General features: G+C 40.4%; 1 protein-coding gene and 1 long non-coding RNA gene across 3 annotated transcripts in view; one reads left to right on the forward strand and one right to left on the reverse strand.

Moving 5' to 3' along the window:
• LOC307193036 overlaps positions 1-22,427 on the reverse strand; it is a 63,694-nt gene that overhangs the window by 14,838 nt on the left and 26,429 nt on the right. The window contains exons 2-3 of one of the 2 annotated variants that reach the window (XR_013830209.1): positions 14,441-14,587; positions 4,143-6,405 (exon numbers count right to left, since the gene is read on the reverse strand). This is a non-coding gene — a long non-coding RNA (uncharacterized lncRNA). Of the gene's footprint in view, positions 1-4,142; positions 6,406-14,440; positions 14,588-22,427 lie in introns of those variants that run through there. The other variant, XR_013830208.1, reaches the window with a different exon arrangement.
• On the forward strand, positions 393-21,574 carry PXT1 (peroxisomal testis enriched protein 1). The gene is made up of 3 exons (XM_079934454.1): positions 393-713; positions 14,429-14,559; positions 20,693-21,574. Exons 1-3 carry the CDS (start codon positions 542-544, stop codon positions 20,795-20,797), a joined length of 408 nt encoding a protein of 135 aa, XP_079790580.1. The 5' UTR covers positions 393-541; the 3' UTR covers positions 20,798-21,574.

Here is a 22,427-nt window from a genome sequence, read left to right on the forward strand (position 1 = left end):
GTCTCTTTTCTTCTATGTGTACTAATTTAGACTGTTCCCTTGACGGAATGTAGCTATTAAAAAGATGACGGGGCTTCCCTGGTGGCGCAGTGGTTGAGAGTCCGCCTGCCGATGCAGGGGACACGGGTTTGTGCCCCGGTCCGGGAAGATCCCACATGCCGCGGAGCGGCTGGGCCCGTGAGCCATGGCCGCTGAGCCTGCGCGTCCGGAGCCTGTGCTCCGCAACGGGAGAGGCCACAACAGTGAGAGGCCCGCGTACCGAAAAAAAAAAAAAAAAAAAGATGACGAAAAACTGCTGGGAGATGAGGCTGCAGGGTGGTGTAGCAGATCTAAAGACCAAACAACATGGAAAGATGTTTACTTAAGTTGAAAAAGAACTTAGAGATCACCCTGTTCCATTTTCCACCCAAATCCAAAACCCTTTCATATACGGAATAAAGGCTGCCTGTGTTACAACATCACTATTCATCTAACATACCAAATATATACTGAGAAATGGGGGAAATCCTCTGAAAATATATTTTTTCAACAGGGAAAAAACATGAAGAAGAAAAAACATGATGCCATTGTTTGTGAACGTAAACAACTTCTGAATCTCTCTCCGAAAGTAACAAATTGTTGCAAATCACTGTGGTTGAAATACAATTTTCAGAAGGCTTACATGACCGGACTTGTCAGCTCGCAGCCAGTTTCAGCCATGTCAAGGAACCCAGGTAAGATATTATTTGTATTAAACTAAGTTAAATATTCTACTTAGCTTGTATTTTTCTTGATATTGAGGATATAAAATTAAACATTAACTATAAGTAGTGAGTCATAAATCTATTCATCAAAGTTCTTACATAGAAAAATCTAAAACTGACTTTGCTTCATGGTATAAATCTCTTAGTTTCTATAAGCCCTGAATCATTGATGTGACAAATAAGTAAGATGATTCCAAATTGACTGAAATAGATCAAATTTATCTTTTCATAAAAGTTAATGTTTAGGGCTTCCCTGGTGGCGCAGTGGTTGAGAGTCCGCCTGCCGATGCAGGGGACGTGGGTTCATGCCCCGGTCCGGGAAGATCCCACATGCCGCGGAGCGGCTGGGCCCGTGAGCCATGGCCGCTGAGCCTGCGCGTCCGGAGCCTGTGCTCCGCAACGGGAGAGGCCACAACAGTGAGAGGCCCGCGTACCGCAAAAAAAAAAAAAGTTAATGTTTAAACTTGACCTGAAAATGTCTGCATTGTTAAGGTAGGGAAAATGCAGTTTAGGTTCCTTCTTGATTTTGTCAGTATAGGAAGGAACATGAGGGAAGGATAAACGTGAAATTTTGTTTTTCAAAAAGGTGTGATGGGCTTCCCTGGTGGCGCAGTGGTTGAGAGTCCGCCTGCCGATGCAGGGGACACGGGTTCGTGCCCCGGTCCAGGAAGATCCCACATGTCGCAGAGCGACTGGGCCCGTGAGCCATGGCTGCTGAGCCTGCGTGTCCGGAGCCTGTGCTCCACAACGGGAGAGGCCACAACAGTGAGAGGCCCGCGTACCACAAAATAAAATAAACTAAAGGTGTGATTCCTAAATGCCCCAAAATGTCGGAAAATTAAAATGTTATGTTTTGAAAAGCATTAAAGAGTGTTAGGGTTATATGTGTGAGGTTTTAGACTTTTAAAAAAGATTTTAGATTAAAAATATGCTAGACACCTGAAAGGAATTATTAAGATTAATCTCAAACTATTCTCTAATTTAAAAGAATTACATGCCACTGAGAAAGTGGAAATTTCAAGCATCCTGATAGATGCTTGCCACCATATCAAATATAGTATCCATTTTCTAGAAAGAACTCAATCGACTAAAATATCGAATTTTCATCTGGGCAGGTGTCAACAATGATTTCTCAAAGCCTGAGACTGTGTCATCTATGAATACCTTCTAGAACGTATATTTTGCTTTTTTAAATTGAGATGTAATTCATACACCATAAAGTTCAAACTTTTAAAGCACACAATTCAGTGATTTTTAGTATATTCATAAAGTTGTGCACTCTTCTAGAGCTTGTATTTTATTGTAAACCTTTCCAATGTTTTCACACCCACTATACTACTTAAGCCTCACAGGACCCTCACGAAACTGAGGTGCACTGTGCGCCGTTGCCACATTTACCCCAAAAGCTTTCCTAATTACAGCTTCACCTCAAAAGCAGAAGCAGGGTGAAGAATTAATAATGCTACTACCTTCGAGTTAGGGAGTAACAGCCAACAACCTAATCTACCTGTTTGTTTTCTCGCTTAGAGCTCTCGTTTTACTATGTATGTAAAATCTTAATTGCGCCTGGCATTTTCGACTGGTGCATCATCAGTGTGCATTCAACGACCGCCGAACAGGAATGAGGGAAGCCCCGATTAGAGGTGGTAGCAGACACAATCCACCTCCACCACCGCCCCTCCCCGCCCAATTTCCTTCCCTGACAGGCTCAGGAGGAAGCAGTGCTTTTCTCCTCTTCTATTTTACGGTATCACTAAAGGAATGGGGGATGTGCAGACTGAGAGGTGCGGTGTGAGAGGGACATAGAATTGTTATTCCGGCGTCGAGAACGCTAACGCCAGGGTCATCGGAGGCACCGGGCGGTATATTCCGGGTGCCCCGCCTCCCTCCGTCTCACTGTACTCTGAGGCAGGGAACCAGCCAGACGCACCATCTCTGGCGCGGGAGACCGCCTACGGCCAACGTGCGCCGTCTGAGCTTCCCATTGGTCACAGCCGCCCACGTGACTTCTACCGCCAGCCCTGCCCCAAGCGCTTTGCCAGCCGGAGAACGGGTCTGAGCAGCGCAGCTGGGCGCGGAGTCTGCCCAGGTGTGGGAGGTCGCACAGACGACCCTGCGAAGTTCTCCTGCTGGGAACCTGATTGGATGGATGGACGATGGATGAGATAGATAGATGATAGAGATAGATTAGATAGATAGGTTATTTAAGATAGATAGCGCAAGTACTGCCCAAAGTAAAACTCTTAATGAAGAAGCTGATCGAGAAGGTCCCTTTCTCCCCTTAGTGGCTTTTGTCCTCACTGAAGCCCAAATTTATCTGTTACTTTGGGGACATCTACACTACACGTATGAACATAACTCTTTGGGGAAAAAAACAACCCATAGTATTTGTATGGGGAATTAAAGACACTTCTTAGAAAAGTTGAGGTGGTGGGTAGGATTTTGGGAAGTCCAGAGCAACCATCCTGATACATCATTTAAGATAAATTAGACACTCTTGGGAAAACAAAAATGATTAAAAGTGGAAAGAGGCCCTGCCCACCTCTAAAAATGTAATAAGTATTGATAGGAAAGGGCAGAATTAAAAATATTTACACACACATAGGGGAATTCCCTGGTGGTCCAGTGGTTAGGGCTCTGTGCTGCCACTGCAAGGGGCCCGGGTTCAATCCCTGGTTGGAGAACTAAGATCCCACAAGCCGCGTGGCATGGCCAAAAAATTAAAATAAATATATATAAACACACACATGTATACGTATGCATACACATATATATAGCTAGTGTAAATGGGATATATTAATTGTAGAAGTCAGTAGAGGGTCCAGTTATTCAGCTTCTTTCTCCCTTTGAGAGTGCCTGGATGCTCATTTTGCCTTTTTTTTTTTTTTTTTTTTTTTGGTGCTTCTAAGGCTCACCACCTCTCCCTTTCCTCCTCTAGATGGACACATTTACTTTTTTTATTCATAAAAAAAAAATACTAGGGCTTACTATATTCTAGGCACTGTGCTAGGTTCTGGGGTGACAATGGTGAACAAAAACAGTAACAGCCCCTTCCTTCCTGGAGCAGACAGTCTGGTAAAGGAGGCAGATAGCAGTCAATTACACACACCAATGTTAAATATAATGTGATACGTGCTAAGAAGAGGTCCAGATGCTGTAATGGGGCTTTGACCTACTAGGGAGGTTAGAGAAGGCTTCCCTTGAGACGTAACCCAAGACTGAGACCTGAGGGGGTTAAGGAGGGTGCAAGTTGCAGGCAGAGGGAATGGCTTGTTCGAGGGAGAGCTAGTAGCTTCTCCCCTTCCAATGACTGTCCATCTCACCTATTTCCACTAAACACACATTGATCTTGCCTTTTAGCTGTCAGAAGACAATTTTTTCTTTCAATTCCAAGTCCTTAGGGAGTAATGGTAACCCATAATTATTGTTATAGACAATGTGTATCCAATAGGTAAGTATGCTAATATACACATCTAATGTGCATAATCATCTCTGTCATTTTACGTAATGAAAACATGCAATGATCGTAACAAAATCTAGACTACGATGTATCCAATAGAACTGAAAGTGCTATAGATATTCGAAGTGGTGAGAGATTACATTATTTTGGAAGACTCAAAAAAGGTAACTTAGAGAAAGTAATTTTTGAGATATGCTTCACAGGTAAGATTTGGTCGAATGGAGATACAGTTTAGTTAGAGCATAAGGTTCAAGAAGAAGAGTGAGGAGGACGGACAGATAAGTTGAGATTATTCTAAGGGCACTGAAAACCAGTCCAAAGACTCTGTAGAAGCTAAATGGAAATGTTTTATTTAAGTTTTAAGGACTTTTCTAAGATACTTTTCCCCTCCAATGTTGACCTTGGAAAATTTAAAATCTACACAAAAGTTGCACAGATAAGTCTATGGTTATGCATATACTCTTCACATGGATTTACCATTTTTTTGGCCACATTTGCTTTCTGTCTCTCTGTCTCTCCACACACACATACACACACAAAGGCACATACTCATGAATGCATACACAGATGTTTTGCTTTGCTAAACCATTTGAGATAAAGTTTCAGACATAACTAACTTGATCTCCAAGTAATTCCACATATTGTCTCCTACGAACAAAGATATTTTTCTGCATAATCTCAGTACAATGATGACAATTCTGGGATAGCTTTAAAATTAAAATGTGAATAAGTATTTATGTTAATAATAATAGTAATGCATTACTTATTTTAAATGGCTTGCAACAGTGGCTGACACATTATAAGTGCTATATAAGTGTTTTCTTAAAAAAAAAATACACTTTCAAGGTTGGGAAACTAAAGAATAAGAAAAGGCATATAGTGAAAAGTCTCTCCTGCATTCTTGTCCCCCATCTGCTCAATTCCTATCATAGGTAGCCACTGTTTTAGATTCTTGGGTATTCTTCCAGAGGTTCTTTTTGCAAATATGAACAATTGTGAATATAAATTTATATACCCCTCCCTTTTTAGACAAAGGTAGCACATTAAACACACTGTTTTTACTTGTTTTCTCACTTAACACTATGATCTGGAGCTCTCTCTGCATTAATACTTACAGAGCTTCCTAATTCTTATTTATAGTGGCATAATATTCCATAGTGTGGATACACCATCATTTATTTAAGTAGTTTCCTACTGATATACATTTGGGTTGTTTCCAAACACTTAATATTGAAACCAATGCTGCAATAGATAACCTCATGCACATTTGCATTTGTAAAATTTGATAGATACATTGCCCCCCACAGAGGTTGTACCAATTTACACTTCCACCACCAATTGTGAGAGGGTCTCCAGGATTTTGATAAGGTTCTATACCAAGAGTTTAAAATATGTGAATGTGCATTATTATTGCTATTTTGCAACTTTAAATGAAAGGAGAGCTGTCTTCACGACAAAGGAAAAGGTAGGGCTGTCCTTAGATCAACTTACAGAGTAGCCAACCGTTTTCCTCCAACCCTTTTCTGTCCCATTCTCTCCACCCCCTTATGCAACTTTATAATCATAATCAACAATATCTGTGTAGGGCACTGAGCTAGGTTCCAGTTATGAAATAGATACATGTGCTCAAGGGTTTTGCCACTTAGTTGGTCAGACATACACAAAATACAAATAGTTATTATGTTGAGTTCCGGAATGGAAAACACACCTCTTGCTTTGGGCACAATCTTTTGCTGCATCCTATCTCTAGGTCCTTCCTTCTCTGCCCCTTTGCCTACCCAACTGGGATACCCAAGGCTTGTTGGCATCCTTACAGCTCCTTCATTTCTCCCAACGTCCATTACTGAAACTTATCCAACTTGTATTCCATCTTTCTACTGCAGATACTAGATTTTGTATTCCCCAGGTGACAATTAATCAGGTAAAATAATAGTTGCAAATCATTATGCTTTTGATTGGCACAGGTAGGGCTGGCCCTAAAGCCATTTTGAAGTAGATGCTATTCGTTTGGAGGGTGTCCCCACTCGGTTGCCCTTTCTTCTCTCTGGGCACCTTCCCTCTTGCGTGGACTCTCAGCCCTCACTGGTGCCTTCATCTTTTCTCAGGTAATTGTCAAATTATCCTTGCTGGGGTGTCAGTTAATTGTTAGGGTGCCATTCCAAAATGGCTTGAGGTGAGATACTCTTGAAACAACAGTAGAAACTGAAATGACAGGAAATATGGTTGCAATTTTGATCAAAGGGCCATATATTTCACCTACTATCTAAGCCACCTCCTTAGGAGCTTACCCTTGGCTGAGGTGAATTCATGCACTGAGACCCTGGCTCTCCCTGCCCCCATCTCATCCCTCCCACTCTATTCTGTGTAGCGTCCTGGAGCTCTGGGGACCCTTGCCCTCAGAGCTCTTTACTTTTGAACCCAGCCAGGTTCATCACTTCATATAAAGGACTTGAGCATCCTCGGATTTTGGTATCTGCCAGGGGAGGGGAGAGTGTTCTGGAAACAATGCCCCTCGATACCAAGGCACAACTGTACTTTTTAATTTTTATTAGCTGGAGTTTTAACATATACATTCTGTCTTCCAGCCACAACCAACTCTTCCATGTTTTTTCCATCAGTTGATTCTAAAATTTAAAAACCAACAATCTTGGTTTACGTTATTGTATCTATGTAAATATAGTCTAACACCAAGTCCAGTGGTAGTAGCTAAGACATATGACATAGGACTTATTGTATACCAGGTACTTCATGAACATTATTGTTTAATATTAAGAATAATCTTAAAGTCCCTTTTGACAAATGAGGAAACTGAGGCACAGAGAATCTAAGAACAGGAAATTAGAAAGTAACTGAGTCAAGACTTTCTCCTATGTGAGGATAGGATACAATTTTCTTTTCTTTAGATCCAAGTTTAGGACTCTTGCCAGCTGGAAAGAGAATGCACATCAAGATCATATATACGTATTTTTTCTTTCTTTTTTTGGGGGCGTGATGGTGGTCTTTAGCTCTGGTCAGTTTTCTTTTTTCCATTTCTGTTGGTGACTAATTTTAGCCACTTCAGGATTCCCCTCTTTCTCAGCAGATGGTTGAGTTCTCTGCTTCATGGACAAAACTGACGTCATTGGGGTAAACACCTTAATCTCCTTAGCCCTTATTGCAGTCTTCCTTACATGAGCATCACATCTTCTCTCTTTCTATCCTATCTCAAAGGAAGGGAAGAACCCCCCCACCCTATTCAAAATTTATCCTTCCTCACATTTTCATTCTCATTTCTCCTAAACCTCTGGGACTCCGCCTCAACAATTTGCCCTACTCTACCTTCCATTTTCCATCACTCCTGCGCTAATTCCTCTCCTCAACCTACAAACCTGCTCAAGACTCCCAACTTAGAGAATTCCTTCAACACACCTCTTCCTCTAGCTACTGTCCATTCTCTCTCATTCCTTCGTCAGGGCACCTCTTGGAAGAGTAGTCTACACTTACTGATGCCAAGTCTAGTCTGGTAGCTCCAATTCACGCTTCAGTTGTGCAAACTTCCTTTCATTCTCATTGTGTGACTAATTCCCTTTTGTTGTTCTTCAATCCTGGGTGATACTGGTAATCCTTTTTTAAAGGAGCAGCGTGTCCTTGGTAAGAGACTTTGAGCCTTCCTGAGATTGACTAGTAGTCCTGCTAAATGTAAGCACATTTTTTGGAAATTATTATTCAGATTAGGTACTGTTAACAATCGGACATTCAACTATAATATGTTTAATTGATTCTGAGAGGGTGTGTCCTTTGAGACGGGGCAATTACTGTTGATTTTATACTTGAAAGATTAAAATGTTCAAAATGACTGACTCTTAAGCACTAGCTAATGGCTTCACGCTCTCCTAAAAGAAGCCACTTTCCTTACTTGAAGAAGAGGTCACATTGAGTTTGAGACAAAGCCTTGAGTTCCATGGAGGTGGTGTGTTTCTGAAAAAGGGAGGCATGTGTTTTCCAATCTGGAAGCAGATGGTCCAGCATATGGAGAGGCCAAGACTTCCAATACCCTCTTGTCCACTTGTTATTTTACAAAGGTAAAAGGTTGTGCAAGGAAGAACTACAATCCTGCAGCCTGTGGAACAAAAACCACATTCACAGAAAGATAGACAAGATGAAGAGGCAGAGGGCTATGTACCAGATGAAGGAACAAGATAAAACCCCAGAAAAACAACTAAATGAAGTGGAGATAGGCACCCTTCCAGAAAAAGAATTCAGAATAATGATAGTGAAGATGATCCAGGACCTCAGAAAAAGAATGGAGGCAAAGATTGAGAAGTTGCAAGAAATGTTTAACAAAGACCTAGGAGAATTAAAAAACAAACAAACAGAGATGAACAATACAATAACTGAAACGAAAAATACACTAGAAGGAATCAATAGCAGAATAACTGAGGCAGAAGAACGGATAAGTGACCTGGAAGACAGAATGGTGGAATTCACTGCCGTGGAACAGAATAAAGAAAAAAGAGTGAAAAGAAATGAAGACAGCCTAAGAGACCTCTGGGACAACATAAAATGCAAAAACCTTCACATTATAGGGGTCCCAGAAGGAGAAGAGAGAGAGAAAGGTCCTGAGAAAATATTTGAAGAGATTATAGTCAAAAACTTCCCTGACATGGGAAAGGAAATAGCCACCCAAGTCCAGGAAGCACAGAGAGTTCCAGGCAGGATAAACCCAAGGAGAAACACGCCAAGACACATAGTAATCAAATTGGCAAAAATTAAAGAAAAATTATTGAAAGCAACAAGGGAAAAATGACAAATAACATACAAGGGAACTCCCATAAGGTTAACAGCTGATTTCTCAGCAGAAACTCTACAAGCCAGAAGGGAGTGGCATGACATATTTAAAGTGATGAAAGGGAAGAACCTACAGCCAAGATTACTCTACCCTGCGAGGATCTCATTCAGATTTGATGGAGAAATCAAAAGCTTTACAGACAAGCAAAAGCTAAGAGAATTCACCACCAAACCAGCTCTACAACAAATGCTAAAGGAACTTCTGTAAGTGGGAAACACAAGAGAAGAAAAGGACCTACAAAAACAAACCCATAACAATTAAGAAAATGGTAATAGGAACATACATATCAATAATTACCTTAAACATGAATGGATTAAATGCTCCAAACAGAAGACACAGGCTCACTGAATGGATACAAAAACAAGACCCATATATATGCTGTCTACAAGAGACCCACTTCAGACCTAGGGACACATACAGACCGAAAGTGATGGGTTGGAAAAAGATATTCCATGCAAATGGAAATCAAAAGCAAGCTGGAGTAGCAATACTCATATCAGATAAAATAGACTTTAAAATAAAGAATGTTACAAGAGACAAGGAAGGACACTACATAATGATCAAGGGAACAATCCAAGGAGAAGATATAACAATTATAAATATATATGCACCTAATATAGGAGCACCTCAGTACATAAGGCAACTGCTAACAGCTATAAAAGAGGAAATTGAAAGTAATACAATAAGAGTGGGGGACTTTAACACCTCACTTACACCAATGGACAGATCATCCAAACAGAAAATTAATAAGGAAACACAAACTTTAAATGACACAATAGACCAGATAGATTTAATTGATATTTATAGGACATTCCATCCAAAAACAGCAGATTACACTTTCTTCTCAAGTGCGCATGGAATATTCTCCAGGATAGATCACATCTTGGGTCACAAATCAAGCCTCAGTAAATTTAAGAAAATTGAAATCATATCAAGCATCTTTTCTGACCACAACGCTATGAAATTAGAAATCAATTACAGGGAAAAAAATGTTAAAAACACAAACACATGGAGACTAAACAATATGTTACTAAATAACCAAGAGATCACTGAAGAAATCAAAGAGGAATCAAAAAATACCTAGAGACAAATGAAAATGAAAACACGACGATCCAAAAACTATGGGGATGCAGCAAAAGCAGTTCTAAGAGGGAAGTTTATAGCAATACAAGCCTACCTCAAGAAACAAGAAAAAAAAAAAAAGGTTGTGCAAATACTCTTCATACTCTCTTAACACTCTGGGATTCAGGAGTGGTCACTACCAGCAATAGAGTCCATATGTACTTAAATGACTTTCCCTGAGAATAATCACCTCCCAGTAATGAAATAGGGGATTAAAGCTGTGATTGCTTAAAATTATGCCTAGTGTTGAAAAAAAATTAATTGGTCGATCTAAGAAAGAAATGGAAAATTTTATTTGAGCCAAATTGAGGATTATAACCCGGGAACAGCCTCTCAGAAAGCTCTGAGAACTGTTCTGCCTGTTAAAGGTCAAAGCACAGTTATGTAAGTTTTTGAGACAGGAGGCTGTACATTAAATGACATATTGTTGACAATTTACATAACCCAGATCTACAAGTAGTGGGTCATGGGTTATGGTGGCCCCTTATAAGAGTAACAAGGAAGGTTATCTCCTAGGGAGGTCTGGTTACTGCAGATTCACAATATACACTAAAAGGGAAGGAGGAGGCCGAAACAGGCAAAGAAAAGTTTTATGTTTAAATTTTTCTTGTCTGCCATAAAATATGAATTTTATTTCATCACTAGTGATGCAGGTAAAGTACTGTAAAGTTTAACACAGAGGAATACCTTTTGGAAGAAACTATAAAACAATTCCTTCAGTTTAAACTAAGCCACATTTTAATTGACTTCACTTTGGACCATAAACTTCCTGTACGACCTTTTATTGTTTTCTGGACTTTCTCATTGCCTCTCTGCCCCTCCTCACATGATTTGTAGTTATGATATCTTCAAGTTTCCCCAAATTTTCAACCATACTATCTCTTCTACCAAATCTCCCTTTCCTCAGGGACTTCCCTTTTAGAGCCGTTCTTTTGCTCTAATCTCATCACTCTCTAGGTATGGTACACCGTTGGATCCACCTTTTGCTAAATCTTCTTTTTCTTGGTTTAGTCGTACTCTGCTTTACTGGAAAACTTTCTGAAGAGGCTTCCTAAGAAATTGTGCATGGGAGAACAACTTCTTGAGTCCTTGCATGTCTGCAAATGTCTTTCTTCACCTCTCACAAATTATTGAGAATTAGATAGGCAGAGACTTCTAGGTTGAAAATAATTTTTTATAAAATCCTTGAGGGCATTAATTGTTCTACTATATTCTAGTACCCATTATTGATGGAAAATCAGTGATCAAACTAATCCATGTTTCTCTTTGGAGAATTTTAGCATCTCCTTATGCTTGGTATTTTGAAATATCGATATGCTCCAGAGGTGAGGATTTTATTTCCCCATTTGTTGTCCTGAGAACTTGGTGGGGTTTTCTGTTTTTTGGTGGGACTTTCTAATCTGAAGTTTGGTGTCCTTTAGTTCTGGGAAGTTGTCTTATGACAATTTCCCCCCTCTATTTCTCTCTTTCTGTGACTCTTTTTTTTTTTTTTTTTTTTTAATATTTATTTACGTGGCTGCGTCGGGTCTTAGTTGCAGCACACAGGATCTTCATTGCGGCATACGGGATCTTTAGTTGTGGCGTGAGGGCTCTTTTGTGGCATGCGGGCTTCTCTCTAGTTGTGGTGCGCAGGCTCCAGAGCACACGGGCTCAGTACTTGTGGCGTGTGGGCTCTAGAGTGCACGGGCTCAGTAGTTGTGGCACGTGGGCTTAGTTGCCCCATGGCATGTGGGATCTTAATTCCCCAAACAGGGATCGAACCTGTGTCCCCTGCATTGGAAGGCGGATTCTTAACCACTGGACCACCAGGGAAGTCCCTCTGTGACCCATTAATCAGATGCTGGTCTTTCCATATTGGTTCTCTGTATCACCTATCTTTTCTCTCATATTTTAAAATTTCTGATTTTTTTCTGAGTGATTTCCTCGACTTTATTTTTTCAGACCATCAGTTGTATTTTTAATTTTAGCAATCATATTATTAAATCTGAAAGATTTTGTTGTAGGTTTATTCTTTTTTCATAGCATTCTCTTTTGTTTCCTAAATGTAATATTTTCTTAACTCTCTCTAAACATATACATTAGAATTTGCAAACATTCCCTTCTGTTCCTTGAATTATATCTGTTTTCTTCAGTGTTACTGTTTTGGTTGTTTATCTGGCATTTCTCTTTCATTCTGTGGTTCTTCTCAGTTGCCTGGTGATCTTTTGTTATATTAAAGAAATACTGACCGGTTAGCTGGTGTGGGTTTTTTCTGTTGTTATGTGAGTAGGACTGTTTCCCCAGGTGGTAGCAGTAGCCACCACGTTCCAGGTGCTGTCCTGCACAAGTCAAATATATTAATTCATTTAATCATCTCAATAACACCTCTACAAGGTAGTTACTGTGGTATCTCATTAAGTTTAATATTCCATCAATTGTAAAATGTACTATAATTTTGTTTCCTGCTAAGAAGGTAAACAATGCTGTTGGACTATGACATGCCATAGACTATAAAACACATTCTGTTTTGGAGGCATTAAAAAATCTTAGAATTGATAAAATAATACATTATCATTCCCATTTTACAGTTGAAGAAACTGAGGCATCGAGAGATTAAATAACTTTCCCAGGTTACATAGTTTTATCTGTAGTGGATTTTACATTTGAACCCAAATGATCTGGCTTCAGAATCTTACCACTATGCCTAACTGCTTCTCCAGGGCTCCTCACTGAGTGGGGACTCAAATGGGGGCTCTGAGTTGGGGGAGCTTTAGGGTGATGAGTTAGGGCAGCTGGCTTTCTGGCCCCAGGTCCCTCAAATGCCAGAACAAGGAGACCTTTAACCCAAGGCACCAACATTCATAAAGAAGTTTTAGTTTTCTCCACAAGATTTGTTCTCCTCTATTAGAGAAGAGTGATCTGGATTTTTTACCTGAAATCTGATGGGTCTAGTGGGCTGGGGCTGTCAAGGGTACCAAGTGGTACAGTTGATCCTCATCAGAACTACAGTCAATGGCATGTCTCCCTTTCCCAGCTTCAGGGTCTTGGTGGAGTAACTGGGTTTCCTGTCGTGGGTTCTTGGCACTTTCTCTGTCTGGCTCACTTGTCCATATCTTGTCTTCTCTGCTTTCTGCCTTCTAGAAACGTACACAGATCTCTCATCTGCTCTTGATCCTGCTTCCCATTCTCTTCACTGTTGTGGTTTTACTCTTTTTTATACTTTCATTTTGGTGGGGTCTTGGGAGAAGACTAGGACTAGTAGAAATGGGAGAGGTCAGTGCTTGTGCTCAGTCTTGAACCAGAAGGCCCTAGACCTCTAGTTTTAGTGAACAAAATCAAGATTATAAAAGGATGACCATCATTTGAGAAAAGAAAATATTCACATTATAGCTGGCAGTGGAAAAGCACTTATAAAACCTTAGAGGCATATCTGCTTAAAAGTTTTCCTAATTGCAACTGAAGGATGCTCAACATACAACAATATTTTTAAGAGTTCCAATACATTGAGGCTTATTATTTGCTTTATGAAGGAATTATTCTTTCAAAAAGATTAACCATGAGATTTTTCCAAACTCCCCACTAGGTCATTTAGACTACAATTTTATTTTCAGAACTCTGTGTGGATATGTATATATCCACAGAACTTTTCAGCATAAAGTGAGATACTTTTTCCTTCTGGATATTAAAAATTCAATACTTGGAAAATAATAGAGCACTTGAAATGTGGCCGGTGCAATTGAGGAACTGAATTTTAAGTTTTATTTAATTTTAATTAATTTAAGTTTAAAAAACTGATACTTAATTGTTGGAGAAGTTTTAGGTATGTTTGGAACAACTTGGATATACGAATTTACTTTTTAACTGTAAACTTCATGAAATCAAAATACAAGGTTTTCCAATGAAATTAGTTGATATCTGGATTGAGATGTGCTCTAAGTATAAAATAAACACTGGATTTTGAAAACTTAAACATAATAAAGAATGTAAAACATATCATTAATAATTTTATATTGATTTTGCGTTACAGTGATAATACTTTGGATATATTGTCCTAAGTAAAATATATTACTAAAATTATTTTTACCTGATTTTACCAGTAGAACATTTAAAATTCATATGTAGCTTGAATTATATTTCTACTGGACAGAGTTGACCTATTCCAGTGCAAGGCTTTGCTTTTCGATAGTCATTATGATGCTGGGATTTCATCCCTCTCCTTGTCTAAGACAGTTTTAAGTGACTAGTGGTGAGTGATTTACAGAGTTGATGGAGTTTTCTCTTTGAATTCTTATGCAGATCACAACCCACCTTCTCAGCCCAAGGAGAATAGCATTGGCCAGAACCATCACCAGGAGGAAATAATCCACAAGTTGGCCAGGCAGCTGAGAAACATCGGGGACAACATCGATCATAGAATGGTTCAAGAGGTGAGAATTCAGTTTCCCCAGTAAGGGCCTGTCAGGGAGGAGGAAAGAACAAACAGAACAATGGCTGTCAAGTGGCTGGGATGCCCAGGAATTAGCAGAACACACAGATTAATGATGACTGGATTACCAAGCATTAGATCTGAAAATTGTGAACCTGGGTCAAAGCCAGTATTAGATCTCACACTTGCTACTCAAACTGTGTGGTCCATGGACCAGCAGCATCAGCATCATTTGGCAGCTGGTCAGATGTGCACAATCTCGGGCCCCAGCCCACAACTCTGGAATCAGAATTTACCGTTTTACACACACCCTAGGAGATTTGAGTGCACATTGAAGTGTGAGAAACTTTGCTCCATACCCTCAAACTAGGATGCAGGTTAGATTCACCTGTGAAGTTTTAAGAATTACAGATGCTGGGCCCCACCTTGAGAGATTAGTCCAGGTGAATCTAACACTCCGTCAGGGAGGAGAACCTTTGCCTTAGATGGTGGTCATCCTCCTTGAACCAAACCAGGTTATGACCTAAGCCCAACTCCCCCTGATTTCTTTGTTTCTCCTGATTATTGTAAGAGATATAAGGGAAACAGGAAAGAATAATGATTACTGTTTCAAATCTTAGGGGTGATGAAATCCACAGCCCACTTAGTTTTCCTCCAGAACAACCTGCAGTTGGCAGCAGCTAGAGAATGATCACGTGGGGCTCTGTGGTAGGGGGGTGGCTGCCCCTCAGAGCCCAACTTCCTCCCCTTAAATGCATCACAGGACAGGTACCTGTGGTGATTTCTTGTTTATCACTGCTGCTACCATCATGCTGACTTCAGGGAGTGCCAGGCCCTCTTCTATGCTCTGGTCCAAATGTGGCAGTACTCAGCCATGCCCTCAAATAAAACATTCCCTGAGACAAAACAAGAATGGAAGGTCCCAGCAATAATGTTACTGAAAGTAAGAAAGAAACAAACACAAATAAAATACTGATAGACCAATTTCACTCCAACAAATATTTATTGAGTGCCTACTATGTGCCAGACTCAGTTCCAGGCAGAGAGCAGGAATGGAAGATGAGCCTGCTGTCATAGGACTCATAATGTAGGAGAGACAAACAGTAAAGCAGATGACTAGACTCTAGGGGATACCGAGTGATGGAGAGTGACTTTGGATGGGCCATCAGGGAAGGCCCTCTCTGGGGAGGTGATATTTGAGCAGAGGCTGGAAGTGAGGGAGTGAGCCATGGGAATACCTGGGGGGGAAGTGTTCCAGACAGAGGAAACTGGGAGGGCAAAGTCCTTGGGATAGGAACAACAAGGAGGCCAGATTGGCTGGAGTCGGGGGTGTTGAAGTCCAGGAGTTGGCCTCCGTCCTAGAGACAGGGGTAAGGTGTTTGGGTTTTGCGCCAAGTATAAAGGAAGCTTCTGGGGAGGGAGAGCAGGAGAGTGCCATGTGCTGATTTACGTTTAGAATGAAGCCTGGCTGCACGGTGCAGAGAATAGGCTGTTGTGAACATTAAGAGAGAGAATCTATGTAAATCACTTGGAATAGAGACTGACCCACAGAAAATGATCAATAGATGTTATTGAAGCCAAAATATTAATTTGTTTCTGGCCTTTGCCCTTTCACTATTTGGAGTTGAACACTTCTTTGCTGTGTATCATTTATTACAGGGCACTCATGATACTCTCCACCACCCTTCCATGCTCCAGCTTCTTCTATAGTTTTCACTGATGACCATGCTTTATGAATTCTGGGCAAGTCCTTAGTTCAACTTTTCTGCTTCTTTGTTAGCTAACATTTTGAATACACCTGGTTCCTTCTAATTTTTCCTCTGAAGAGGAGAACAGAGTAGGACAAATCACAACCACCTATTTTCTAAGTTTACCTCAACCCAATCAGGAAGTCACGTCTCCATGTAACCACCTCTTCCATTCTTCCATTTTTCTTTTCTTTCCCTCCCTTACCTTTTTTTTTGGTAATGATTTTTTTTCCCTTACCTTTTAAGTTGTAATTTACTTATGTTTTAAATTTACCTCTGCAACTTAATAAACTGACACTTTTCTTTTTTAAAAAAATAATAACTTTGAGAAATAAAATTCACATAACATACAATTCACCCATTTCAAGAGTATAATAAATGGTTTGTAGTATATTCATAGAGCTGTACAGCCAGTCATCACAATCAATTTTAGAACATTTTCATCACTCCAGAAAGACACCTCAAATCCAATAGTAGTCCCTTCTCGTTTCCTCCCATTTCCCCCCCTGGCCCCACCAATCTATGTTCTGTCTCTCTGGATTTGCCTATTCTGGAATTTCATATAAGGGGACTAATATAATATGTTGTCTTTACGTTTGGCTTCTTTCACTTAACACAATATTTTTTTCAAGGTTCATCCACGTTGTAGCATGAATCAGTACTTCATCTCTTTTTATTGCTGAATAATATTCTTCTGTATGTATATATCACATTTTGTTTATCCATTCATCACTTGATGAACGTTTGGGTTGTTTCCACTTTTTGACTATTATAAATAATGATGCTATGAACATGTGTGTAGAAGTTTTTGTGTAGGCATGTTTTCAGTTCTTTTGAGTACATACCTAGGAGTGGAATTGCTGGGTCATATGACAACTTTATATTTAACTTTTTGAGGAACTTCCAGACCATTTTCCGAAGGGGCTGCACTATTTACATTGTGGCCCACCAGCAGGGTACAAGGGTTCCTGTTTCTCCACATTCTTGTCAAAATTTATTGTTAACTGTCTTTTTGATTATAGTCAGCCTAGTGGGTGTGAAGTAGAATCTCGTTGTGGGTTTGATTTGCACTTCCCTGATGGTTAATGTTGTGCATCTTTTCATGTGCTTATTGGTCATCTGTGTAACTCTTTGGAGAAATGTCTATTCAGATCCTTGGCCCATTTTTAAATTGGGTTGTTGGAGTTCTTTATATATTCTAGATGTAAGTTCCTTATCAGATATATTTTCTCCCATTCTGAAGTTCGTCTTTCACCTCGTTTTATGTCTTTCACCTTCTTGATGTTCATGGAAGTGCAAAAGTTTTCAATTTTGATGAATTTCAATTTATCTATTTTTCTTTTGTTGCTAGTGCTTTTGGGGTCATATCTAAGAAACCATTGCCTAATCCAAAGTCATGAAGATTTATACCTATGTTTTCTTTCAAGAGATTGACTTTTAGCTCTTAAATTTAGGCCTTTGACCCATTTAGAGTTCATTTTTTGTATATGGTATGAATTAAAAGTTCACCTTCATTCTTTCGCACGTGGGTATTCAGTTGTCACAGCACCCTCTGTTGAAAAGACTACTTCTTTCCTACTGAATTGCCTTGGCACCCTTGTTGAAAATCAACTAACTGTAAATTTTGGGGTTTATTTCTGGACTCTCAATTCTATTCCATTGATCTATATGTCTATCTGTATGCCTGCCCTAGATTTTCTTGCAACATTTTACAAAGCTAGCTTTGACCTAGACTTTTAAAGTAATCTTGTCTTGTACTGCAAAATTGCATTTTAGAACACTTTAAATAGACCACAGAATATTTTTAAAAATTCCTCCGAAGTTTGCCTCTAAAATGCTAAACAGTCAAATGCATGATTTACTCTGCTACTTAAGGCTTACCTCAAGCAACTATAACAGAATTTCAAATCCGGCGTGGTATATTTCTTTCATATAGTCATTTATTCACCTTTTGTACTTTGTTTAATCAAGTGGTCACATTGATTCTCCAGATATCTTCCTGCTTTTGATGTATTTAAAGAAACTTTTATTCTTGCTCTTGGAACTCCCCGACAAGGAGCTCACCAAGGTGTATTTTTGTCTACCAAATTGATTGTCCTTGAGCTATCACATAGCTTGACTTCTTATTCTTTTCACTTAAGCAAGTGTTCTGTGTTTTCAAATAGGCCTTGATTCTCAAAATAACATCTTCTATTTTGCCATCTAGTTTTGAGGGGTTCTGGTTCGAGGACCTGGTCTTTTTTGGGTTTTGTTTTTTTTTTTTTTTTGGTACGCGCGCCTCTCACTGTTGTGGCCTCTCCCGTTGCGGAGCACAGGCTCCGGACGCGCAGGCTCAGCGGCCATGGCTCACAGGCCCAGACGCTCCGCGGCATGTGGGATCTTCCCGGACCGGGGCACGAACCCGTGTCCCCTGCATCGGCAGGTGGACTCTCAACCACTGCGCCACCAGGGAAGCCCAAAGTGTGTTTAAAAATAGTCTTGGGACTTCCCTGGTGGTTCAGTGGTTAAGACTCCGTGCTCCCAATGCAGGGGGCTGGGTTCGATCCCTGGCCAGGGAACTAGATCCCACACGCATGCCTCAACTAAGAGTTCGCATGCCACGACTAAGGAGCCCACGTGTTGCAACTAAGGAGCCCGCGAGCCGCAACTAAGGAGCCGGCGAGCCGCAACTAAGACCTGGTGCAACCAAATAAATAATATATAAAATATAGTCTTCCTGTTGCTTTTACGATCTTAAATGTGTCTCTGAAATTTTTCTCCACAGGACTCGCTCCTGGGTTCTAGAAACTTCCCCCTCCCTGTCCCTACAGGCCTAGGAGCGGCAACAACTCTGCTGTTGCCAGCCTACCCTTATGCCTCCTCCCCCAACTTTTGTAGACAGTGTCTTTATCTGACCTTCCCTGAATTATTCCTAATTTGAGTATGCCATCTGTTTTCTCTGGGACCCTGACAGTAACGTATAAGGAATTTCTTAGTTTGTTAGAAAGACAAGAGGGAAACGAACATTTATTAAACATTTTCTTCCACGTACTCTGAGATACTCTTATGTGTTTCATTTAATTTTCCAAATAACTCTATGAATTAGTGGAACAGGTATTTCAGGAGAGGTATTTGAGGTTCAGAGAGATTAGATATCCTATCCAAGGTTACTCAGCAACTAAGTGGCCAAAACTGGAATTTAAATATACGAGCATCTGACTCAGTGCTCTACACGTTTTCTTGTCTGCCTTGCTGGAAGGAAATTCATTCAATTCTTGTAACTGATATCAACTATAAAAGGAGAAAAAAAGTTCTTTCATGATTTCCAGTTATTGATAGGACAAAGTCTAAATTCCTTAGCCTGATGCTAATGGTTTATCATGCATTCATTCATTCAGTCCACTAATATTTATTGAGCACCTACTATGTCTCAGGCTCCATTTAAGTGCTGGAGATATGGCAGTGATCAAAAGAGAAAACTTCCCTGATCTCGTGGAGACAAACAATAAACAAACAAACAAAGAATATAGTTTATCAGATAGTCATGAGGAGTGTTGGGGGATTTGCAGTTTTAAGGGAAGGCCTCACTGAAGGTGCCTTCTGAGCAAAACCTTGACAGAGGTAGGGGAGGGTCCGTGGACCTGGGGAGAGAGCAGTGGAGGCAGGTGAATAGCAAAGACTGAGGCAGGGGCATGTCTGGCATATTTGAAGAATAGCAAGGAGGCCAGGGTGGCTGAAGCTGAGTAATGCAGAAAGCTGTAAAGATATGGTCAGAGAGGTGGGTGGCAGGGCCTTGAGGTCACTGTAAGGGCTCTTTTGAGTGCGGCCGAACCACTGGAGAGCACTGAGCAGAGGGGCCGCGTCGCAACAGTCCCCGAGGCTGCTGGGTTGAGAACAGACTGCAGGAGGAGGGCAGGGCCGGGGAGAGCCCTTTCTGTCTGGCCCCCAGCCTTCTTCTCCTGATACTCCCATAAAAACAGTGGCATTTACTTACAGCTCCAGAAATCTGCTGTGGTCGTCACTTCCAACTTTGCTCATATTCACCCCTCTTCACCATCTAAGTCTGTTCTTCCAACCCCAAAGCAGACTCCCTTACTTCTTTGAAAGGACTAAGAAAGTGCTCTGGGAAGCCAGAGAAAGAGGTTAATCAACCCTGAAAAGAGTGCCCCTATTTGCTGATGGTGAAGATGGGAAAACGTCCAGAGGAAAACTTCCCAAGGTGCTGTGGAGGGTATGGACATTATGGAACAGACTAAGATATTCTTCCACTCATACACTTCATGAAGCAGCCCTAGATGCTTGTCTGTGGCATTGATTGAATTAATATCAATACCGAACTTCTAACTTTGGATTATTTTATCACTTAAAAAACAAATTTAACCTCTTTCTTGCTCTCTTTTTAAACAGGATTTTCAACAAGAAGACAGAGCTATCCTGGCTCATTTTGTCTTAGTTTTCTTTGGAGGAGTTCACATGTTGTTGCGCTTTCTCTGGAATAACCATGTGATGTAAAAGGAATGTAAATGTCAGGTTCTGCTTTCCTTCTACCCTCTGAGAAAATATGCATCCCACTGGGGCAGATGGGAAGAAGACCCGTCTCTACCTCCTCTGTTTTCACCCACCATTGTTGCTTTGTGCCTGATTGTTGGAGAACTGCGGACTCACTGGCCATTTGTCTGTTCACTGGTCAACCAGCGATGAGATGTCTATGACTGCCCCATGGTAGAGCCCAAGGAACTTAGGAACCCAGGAGGCCTTGCTGCTTAGGAAACACCAGCGCTGTGGATAGTCCCAGTGCTCCTTGTAAGGAAACCTTGAACATTTCCTCTTATGAGGAAAATTGAACCTCATCCCCAAACCAGAGGTCACAGGAATTGGTGCTTTCTCCTGGCCCCCTCCCCTGGGTACCAGGCCCTCCAGCAGCCTGTTGACCCCACTCTCGTTGCTCACGTCCAGACCTGCAGTGCCCCGTCCTCTTTTTACCTTTCTGTCTACCTCATATTCCTCCCTCCCTTTGAGAAGTATGGCAAGTGTTAAGAAAATTTGTTGTTATAAATTATAACTTCTGTATATGCGTTTTGAGTTCTTTGTAGGAAAAGTGTTATTTAAAAAATTAATAATTTAAAACATAAAATAAATATGGTTATTTTATTGAGCATGAAACACCTGTGCATATTTCTTTTGTGAAGGAGGGATTCCACTTGTTCCTGCTCATATGGGGTCATAATTTTGTAGTTTGATCATATATAGCATCGGGAAATGTCTTCATTTTTTAGGTCTGTCTCAGGCAATGCCTATCATCACCTAGGTTTTGGCTTCCTGGCAGGGAACAGATCCTAAAACGTCTTTCTTATTTATTTTTTTTAACTCTTTTGAGTAGGCATTTATTTATTCATATGGTTAAAAAAATCAAAACCATATAAAAAGGTTTACAATGAAAACCCTTGCTCTTATTTTCTATACTGAATCCCAATTATGTTTGTAAATTTGTTACATATCCTTCCAGAGTTTCTTTGTACAAATACCAGTAAATATATATATACACACAAAAGGTAGCATGTAATATACACTGTTATGTGCCTTGATTTTTTTGCTTAGCATGGTGGTCACGCACTATTCTACTTGTCTTACAAACGTTAACTCATTTACTCTTCATAAGAACATCATGATACAGGTATCATCAATATTATTAGCTCTATTTTACTGTTAAGGAAACTGAGGCAGAAGTAAGTAGAGAGAGGCAGTACAGAAGGTAACTAAGTTGCTCAAGCGCACACAGCCAGTAAGTGACATATCTGGGTTACCAAGCCAGGCAGGCTGTTCTCAGAGTCTGGGCTCTTAACCACGTGCTGTACTACCTCTTGGAGAGCTTGCCACGGTCCGTAGAGAACTCTGTCAGACAGGATGCACAGAATTCTGTTAAATGGATGTAGCATCATTTATTTCATCAGCCCCTTCTTAACGGATGCCTGGGTTGTTTCTAATCATTCGGTATAATAAGCAATGCTGCAATAAATAACCATGTACCTTTTAGATATGTACAAATACATACATATTCCTATTGCTCATTTTTCTATTGGGTTTCTGGTCTTGTTCTTACTGGTTTCTAGGAGCTCACGATTTATCAATGCTAAGCCAACAG

Source organism: Stenella coeruleoalba (genome assembly GCF_951394435.1).
Source record: "Stenella coeruleoalba genome assembly, chromosome: 10".
Lineage (NCBI taxonomy): Eukaryota > Metazoa > Chordata > Mammalia > Artiodactyla > Delphinidae > Stenella > Stenella coeruleoalba.

Coding starts and splice junctions, on each gene's coding strand:
- PXT1 (XM_079934454.1), top strand. CDS start 542: ATGAAGAAGAAAAAACATGATGCCATTGTTTGTGAACGTAAACAACTT. Junction 714..14,428: donor AGCCATGTCAAGGAACCCAG/GTAAGATATTAT, acceptor ATTCTTATGCAG/ATCACAACCCACCTTCTCAG. Junction 14,560..20,692: donor ATCATAGAATGGTTCAAGAG/GTGAGAATTCAG, acceptor CTTTTTAAACAG/GATTTTCAACAAGAAGACAG.